The 8,748-nt window shown below is 37.2% G+C and overlaps 1 protein-coding gene across 1 annotated transcript; it reads right to left on the bottom strand.

Annotated features, from left to right (window-relative positions):
* Positions 1 to 694: 694 nt before the first annotated feature.
* On the bottom strand, positions 695 to 2,766 carry LOC114478917 (forkhead box C1-A). The gene has a single exon (XM_028472275.1). The coding sequence runs from the start codon at positions 2,562 to 2,564 to the stop codon at positions 1,152 to 1,154; it is 1,413 nt and encodes a 470-aa protein (XP_028328076.1). The 5' UTR covers positions 2,565 to 2,766; the 3' UTR covers positions 695 to 1,151.
* Positions 2,767 to 8,748: the final 5,982 nt, after the last annotated feature.

Genomic DNA, 8,748 nt, shown 5'->3' with positions numbered 1-8,748 from the left:
TGTGTGTGTTATGGAAAAGCAGCAACAGCAATGGAATGAATAATATATATAAATACAGTATACTTGGAAATAAAACTGTTTTTTAAAAAAACACAAAAAAAGCTGGTAAGAACATCTGATTATTTCTCATTTAAATATTCTGCTGAAGTGTCATTGCAAAAAATGTATTTTACTTAATTTCAAAATCAACAACGTGGCATGAGTTTGTTTGATTTAAAAAGTACTGTGTCTGGTAGGGAGAATTTAGACATCAAAACTGAAGTGACAGCAAGACAATCTTTGGTATGTGTGGTATGATATTCAGTCAGCTTTGGTATGCGTCAATAAATACACAACATGGTCCAAAACAACGTAATGCTGCTGATTCTGAGCTCTGCAGATATAGTTTCCTTTTATAAAGAAGAACAACAGCGTGTTACGGTAAATATAAGATATACGGTGGAAAATGTTCCTGGATAATGTAAAATTCAGCAGAAAACGCAGGCACATTTGTAATTTCAAAAAATAAAAAAATTGTCGTAAACCAAAGTCAGAGTAGGCCCTTTGGAATCCATTTAAATAAAAATAAAAGATAGATTATTTGAAATGTGTACGTTGTGCGACCAAAGCCTGCAGAGTAAAATAAATCCAGCCTGTAACCCAGTTTGTAAGAAAAATAAAAATAGAATAAAAAAAATAAAAAACGAGGCATTAATTTTAACTCAAATAAAATGACAATTTATTTAACAAACAAAATCCTTCAGAAAACTCAAGAAATGAAATAGTACGGCGATAATACACGTTCCTTTGTCTTCCTTTATAATGGAACAAGTTTTTTGGACATTGAAGGCAATTCAATTCAATTCAGAAACACTGTTTTGGTGTTTGGTCCATAATATCTGGCTACATATCTTTAAAAAATAAATTACTATGCAATGTACACGTCCATGAAAAGAAACACAACTTTTACACATTAAAGAACACAAATAGCAACAAAAAAAGAGAGAGAGAGAGACTTACGTGTTATTTGCAGTAACACTGATGTTTAGAAAATCTAATAATGAGTCTTTTGGTTATCTGTCTCATTTGTGTCTATGTGTTGGAAGGGCAGGTTTCACTGTCAGAGTTCAGAGTTCAGACACGAGAGGAAAACGCCGAGTCTGTTTTTTTGGTCAGAACTTGCTGCAGTCATACACGAAAGCTCCCGAAGTGCGGTAGATGGATTGGCTCGGTGGGAATGACATCTGACAGCTGTTATTTCCATTCACCGGCGAGTTATTCAAGCCAATTCTTTGGGATTCAAACATCTCTCGGACTGAATGGAAGTTCTGTTGCTGGGCCGGGTAGGACGCGCCCAGGTGGCCCAGGTCTCCGGCCTGGTTGAGGTACCATGAGGTCAGTCTCCCTTGGTGAGGATGATGGCTCTCCTGTCCAGAGTTCAGGTTCCCGTGGGTCAGGGAGGATGAGGTGGTGGTGACGGAGTAATCTGGCAACGTTTCATCCACGGTGGTGCTTGGTCCCAAGTGTCCCGACCCTGCGTAAAGGCTCATGGCTTGCATGTTGCAGTGATAGGTCGCGTTGGAGGTAGTGGAGATGGAGTTCTGGTTACACGGTGAGCTATAGACAGATGTCTGACTGGGAGAGTAGTTTAGGGACAAAGACGGTGTTATACCTGTCCTGGTGGAGGCGCTGAGGCCGGGGGTAAGCTCTGTGGCCCCCTGTGGAGACCCCCGGAGGGAGGTCATGATGTTGTCCACGCTGAAGCCCTGTGAAGAGGCCTGGCCGTGGTGCTGGTGGTGCTCGGTGCTGTCCATGCCGATGGATCTGCTGGAGGGGATGCTGTGGGGGCTCCCGCTGGACATGCTGCTGTCCGGGCTCTCGATTTTAGGCACGGTGTTCAATGACGGTGAGTCGGCCTGCGGTGGTGTGACAGAGCCGTTCTCAGTCTTAATATCCTGGATCCGGACAGGCTGGGAGCCCTGCACCTGGGGCTCCGCGTCCCGGGCCTGCTGCTGCCTCGGCGGCAGCTCCTTCTGCAGCCGGTCCTCCTTCTCCTTCAGCGCGTCCTTCTTCTTAAACCTCCGCCTCCTGCGCAGGAAGCTCCCGTTTTCAAACATATTATAAGAGTCCGGGTCCAAGGACCAGTAGCTGCCTTTACCGGGCTTCTTATCATCACGGGGAACTTTGACAAAACACTCGTTCAGAGACAGATTGTGCCTGATGCTGTTTTGCCAGCCCTGTTTGTTGTCTCGGTAGAATGGGAACCTCTCCATGATGAACTGGTAAATCCCGTTAAGGGTCACCTTTTTGTCGGGTGAGTTTTGGATTGCCATGGTGATGAGAGCGATGTAACTGTAGGGCGGTTTGACCATGTCCTTGGGCTGAGGCTGCGGGGTGTACGGTCCGTACGCGCGGGCCATGCTGGCGGGGTACTGGTCGTGAGCTGCGTGGGAGTACATGTTCATCGGTGCTGGCATCCCGGTGTATCCACCACCGGTTGCGGCCCGGTAGTAGCTCGGGTCGCTACTGATGTACGGCACGACGCCCAATGAGTTGGGACTGGAGACGGAGTAACGAGCCTGCATGACTGGACTTGGTGAAAGTAAAGCTCCAAAATGCACCGATGGAGAGAATCCCCGTTCTCTGCTGTCCACTCACCACTGAGGTGCTGAAAAATAAAATAAAAAAGATGAGGAAGTAAGTCTAAATCTCTGGGCAGGTTACCGGCTTTAAGCTGTCCCCATCTTTGTGTCCACACATTGAAAAAGTTCTGAACTTTGGACATCCGTCAGCACGCACGGCTTTTACGCAGTCAAATTCTTTCCTCCTTTTTGCAGCCCACAGAAGCACCTCCCTCAAAAAGTGCAAGGATCCTCCAATGGGATGTCGAACTGGGAATGCAGGGAGAGCAGCGAGCTGCTGGTCACACTCTGGGGTTTGTAAAAAAAAAAAAAAAAAAACACCAGAGGAGGTGTCGGTAACACCCAGCCCTCTCTAACCAGGACTAGACGTGACACTGGGAGTACGGGATGATGCAAACACAAGAGACATTATTTACTTATTCTATCAAAATATATCAGAAAACACCAGGTGCACATTTGTGGTAACATGGCATTTTAAAAGCATACAAAATGAATTTATAACAGTGTGTAAAACAAATTAATGGCGCGACGTTAAACAATGATGCAGCTGATCCGATCACAAGTTGTATTATTTAAATGTTTGTTTTCTTGAAAAATGACACCGATATCAGTGAAACAAATGGCAAGCTTTACGCACACATTTACGCATTTTATTGGTCAAAGGTCTCGACACCAGCAGCAGCAGATGAGAGTGAGATCAAAGCAGAGGGGGCCTCGCACTGCTGCAGTGGAGGCGGTGAAGTGCGATTTCATTACTGTGGAAATTAAAGCCAATTTGGGCCCAGAGCGATCAGAGGTGTGAGTTTATTCAAGGAATGCATCTCAAAGGCTGCACACCAAATGGGACCACACCTCACAGTCGTGGCGTGGAATTACAACTGCCATCAAATTATTGATTATCGTTAATGTTTTTGTTGAAACCAAATAAACTAGTGTTTACAATAAATCTGTCACAATGATAACATATTTATTTGCATTTGATTTCCTATACAGATCTGACTCTTATATCAAATAAATCCCCGTATATAGAGTCTCCAGTGTATCTAATATTGCAGACATAGATTTCACATGAAATGTGCTACAGCTGAAGCTGCAAACTGAATCAGTTTTAAAACTTGAACTAAAGATGGAAAAAGGTTCCCTAAGCCGAGCCCTGAAGGCCTCTGTATCGCACTGTCAAATGCGACCTTGCATGAAATTGTTAATGATCATTGTGAGACAAAGTTACAGTCCCAATATCGCTATAATCCTCAGCAGGTCGTCTTAATTAAATGTCCGTGCAGTGGCCTGGTGTTCCGCCGGTTTCTCCTTACATGGACCCGGGCATGAACTTTTTCCACCGCCCTGGGCTATTTACACAACCCACGATGGGCCTTTGACTTAATACCACGGCCTGCCCACCCAGTCCCCCTTCTTCTATAATGTTTCAAGTATGTGAGGCGGTGAAAAACAGGATTACACATTAGCAGACAAAAAAAAAAAAAAAAAAAAAAAAAAATCAAGTCAAATAACGAGACCCCACGCCCTCATACAATATAATCATAAAATTAAAATAAAAAAAAAGTGAAACTCAAAAAAAATAAAACACACAAGAAACCCCAAATACCAAGGTTAATTTATATATATATATATATATATATATATATATATATATATATATACTTTTCTATATTTTGTAGTAAATACCATAAAATTGAATGATTTAAAAAAGCATTGTATTATGTGTAATCAAATGTATTATTATTAAAATAGTTATCTCATATAAATCAATTACAAATTACAATTACAAAATAAATACATACATAAATATAAATGTCATGAAGGATTTAATAATTAAAATGATAATTAATTTGATTTAATATGATTAATAGTTTAATATAATTTATTATATATATATATATATATATTAGAATATTACTCTAAATTAAGTTTTATGCCTGATAACAGAATATCTGCCCTATATACTATACCAGCGTTTCTCAAATGGGGTACGTGTACCCCTTGGAGTACGCGAAGGCACTACAGGGGTTACCCATTTAATTTAATATATATATATATATATATATATATATATATATATATATATATATATATATATATATATATATATATATATATATATAAATAATTCTTTCAACTGTATTTTAATACTTTCAATTTGTTAAATATAAATCTAGTTAAACTAAAATGTAGTTAAAAAATAAATAAATAAAAAACTGAACTCAAACACGATCAAAATCTAATTCTAGAAAAAAAAAGTGTTTGGTGAAATTCTTGATATCAAAATGGGGTCACGATCCAAACAATGTTGGAATCCACTGCAATAAATATTGTTTCTTTCCACTTATTTACAAAAATAGATTCTTCAAAAACTGTGTTTCTCTCTCATTCATTCCATTATAAATAAGAGAATGGGAGTATTTGAGCCAAAAAAAAATTGAGAACCACTATACTATACTATACTATACTATACTATACTATACTATACTATACTATACTATACTATACTATACTATACTATACTATAGGAAATCTTACGTTTTGGGTCAGGGACAAACTGTATTCATGGTCTTGACTTTTCTTTAAACTATAAGACATTTGCAACCCTGGCCTCTACTCTACTCTCTCTAGATTTCCTCATTGCAATGGTACTTTTTCATTTGAGGTGAACACCAATAAAATTGAGATTATTGGATAAAAATGTCATGGCTATTAGTGTGTGTAAATTTCCAAAGTGCTTTCCCAAGACTGAAATTACACTGAAACACACAAGTCTTTTCCCTAATTGAATGCTTCGTGTTGTGAAACATATATTTGATTTTGCTGCCACCTGTCGTTTCATAGCGGAGTTACAAGCATTTACAACGAGAGGCATGAGGGAAAAAAACTTCATAAGAAAAGTAGAGCCATTTCCCTGTTGTGTGGAAAGGTCATTTTTTTTAACAAACTGAAAGACACACACACACACACACACATCTCATGTATAAACTTGCACAGTTGGAACTTCATGTATTTTCCACAAAGACATCTGTATAAAATAAAAGGTTTGTCAAAATGTACAATTATTATTATTATTTAAATACAGTAAAATGCCGCTAATGAATTCAATTCAAAATAATGATGAAAAAAATCAGCCTCAATAATAATAATAATAATAATAATAATAATAATAATAATAATAATAATAATAATAATAATAATAATAATAATGTTTTATAAACAATAAATACATGATTATAGCAATAAATAATAATAAATTGATTATAATAACTAATAAATGCTTTGCGAAAATAACCAACAATTGATGCTGTTTGTGGGCGGTACATTTACGTTTAATCTGGTTGGTCGGCTCTGATGTGATGCATTGTTGTCTGGTCTTTTTCTTTTTTTTTTTGGTTTCAAAATGTCTGTTGATAATTTTAAAACAAAAAAACAAAAAAATACTTAGTAACGGTTGGGTGTAGAAATATAACAAATTACTTATTTTAAAACTCAGAAAACTGACTTTGTAAATGTAATTCACATGGAAATTCAATAAATAAAAAAAAATGTATTTTACAATGTAATTAAACTCATAACCATGTGTTACCGTTCTATGGCTTACACATATGTAGTTCACAATTGTTAAAATATCTGCAATATTAAGTTCACCTCTCCCTCTACAGCAAAAATATTAACACCAATATTTTCATTGATTAGGAAGCCAAACAAGGTTTAACCAAGATGAAAAACAAATTGATGATAGATGATATATGTATTTTACAGCTGATGGTTCAAAACTGACCTGTTATCATAAGAGATGCTAACAGAAAGCTAACGCCAAAGAAAGGTCAGGTTTTTGAGGTCATTTATTAAACACTCAGTAAATGTGATTAATTGAACTTTAGTAAGAACATAATTATAATCGACTTTCAAGAGAAAATGATCATTGTAATTTTAATAGTATGTGGAGAAAAAAAAGCCGCTCAACATAATTGTAATTGAATTGTAATTGAACACGGAAAATTGAAGACATAATTTTTATTTTAATATGTAATTGATACCAACCCTGGCTTTAGGATCAGTATAGAAACCTCCTCTGGAAAAATGGGAAATTACTCTTTTAAAAAAACAAAGTGTGCAGGTTTATTAAACTTAATCCAAATTTGGAGCTTCATTTTACTTCTTTATAGTTGTAGTAAGTAATTTTCATTTATAAAACGCTTTTATCAGATAATAATCAGTGCTTACAGAACAGAGGAGAAATTAAAACAACAGGAACAACATCATAAAAGGAAAGTAAAGCAAAGGTGAATTTACAACAACTGCATCATAAAAAAATGAAAAGAATAATAAAAGTTAAAAATCCAATTACAATCAATTTAACCAAAAGCTATTCTGAAGAGCGCAGTCTTGAAATTGTTCTTAAAAAAAGTCCACACAGTCTAGCTCTTGGAGGAAATGGTGCAGGTCATTCCAGAGTCTGGGGGCCACAGCCTGGAACACCAGGTTTCCCCGGGTTTTAAAATGAGTTTTAGGGATCTTTAGGAGACCCTGGCCTGAAGAACGAAGGGTCAGTGATATACTGGGGAGCCAACATGCAATGCAGAAGGTCAGGACAAAAATTTTAAACTCAATAAAAAAAATTGACCAGGAGTGATAAGATTTAATAAAAATGGGGGTAATGTGGGATGTTCTGGGTGCACCAGTCAAAAGTCTGGTAGCAGCATTTTGGACGATTTGAAGTCTGTTCAGGGTCGACTTGTTAAAACAGGTGAAAACAGAGTTACAATAATTAATGCGGTACGATATGAACGCGTGGATGATCATTTTGAGATCTGATTTTGCCAACAGATTCCTTACTTTAGAGATGTGATTAAAACTGTTTTTGGTCAGCTGACAACAGTGACCTTCCAAAGACAGTGATTGATCAAACACAACCCCAAGGTTTCTGAGGCTGGTTTTCACCGATAGCCCATGCAGAGCGCCAAGGGAGTTTTTAATCAGAGGGATCTTTTTAGCGATGATCAGAGTTTCCGTTTTGTTAGAATTAATCTGAAGGTAGTTTGATGACACCCAGTCTCCGATACAGGATACACAATCCAAGAACTCAGACAAAAAGTCAAATCTGAGTCATTAAAGGAGCAGTACAACTGGATATCGTCAACATAAAAATGATAAGACACATTTTTAAAACCAAGGATCAATTGACCAAGAGGCATCAGGTACAATAAAAACAAAACAGGCCCCAGGACAGAGCCCTGGCATACTCCACATGTCAGGTTGGACACATTCAACATTACATCGTTAATAGCAACATTAAAACTTCTTCCATTTTTATATAAAGTAAACCACTGGAGAACAGCCCCAGAAAACCCCATCTCGGATTTGAGTCGATCAATGAGTGTATCGTGATCTACCGTGTCAAATCAAGTAAAAACTAAAACTGTGTAGCGACCAGAGTCAGTGACCATCATCATGTCACTAGAAACCTTCACAAGAGCAGTTTCAGTGGAGTGGATTGACCTACAGCCAGATTGATAGTTATCATAACATTCACGCTGCTCCAGGAATGAGGATAGCAGCTTAGCCACCACTTTTTCCATGATTTTGTAGTCTACATCTACTCATTTAGCAGCCTGCACAAGTCATATCTCAAATTAACTGTAAAAACTGAGAAAATAACCTCCATTCAATGCTGTTTTGCTGCGGTGCATTACCTTTAATCTGGTGGATCAGCTATGACGTGATGCATTTATTTGTTGTCAGGTCATTTAATATTTTGTAGTTATACAATGTCCATTGATTATTTTAAAACAAAAAAATAATAATTTACTCAGTAATGGTGTCGTGTAGGAATGTAATGAATTACTTAACTTTTTTTTTAAACTTAAGTACAAATAAAATTACAGATTTAGAAATATATTCCAAAAAGTACAAATACCCATCAAAGCAACTCAATTACAGTATTGTGCTGTAATCCCACCTTTGGTATGTTGTTACCTCTTCTTAAAGAAAATGTTTGTGTCCAATAACATTTATCTGTTAGTGAGGAAATGTTAGTAGAGGACCATGTTGTCACTTTTTGAAAAGTATAAAGTTATGAGAACAGAAGCATTGGCAAGTGTAGAAAAGTATTTTGTCAGAT

Source organism: Gouania willdenowi, chromosome 17 (genome assembly GCF_900634775.1).
Source record: "Gouania willdenowi chromosome 17, fGouWil2.1, whole genome shotgun sequence".
Classification (NCBI taxonomy): domain Eukaryota; kingdom Metazoa; phylum Chordata; class Actinopteri; order Blenniiformes; family Gobiesocidae; genus Gouania; species Gouania willdenowi.
This window is presented reverse-complemented; position numbering and strand designations above follow the sequence as displayed.

Excerpts from the sequence above, each read along its gene's own strand:
- LOC114478917 (XM_028472275.1), bottom strand. The coding sequence starts at position 2,564 with ATGCAGGCTCGTTACTCCGTCTCCAGTCCCAACTCATTGGGCGTCGTG.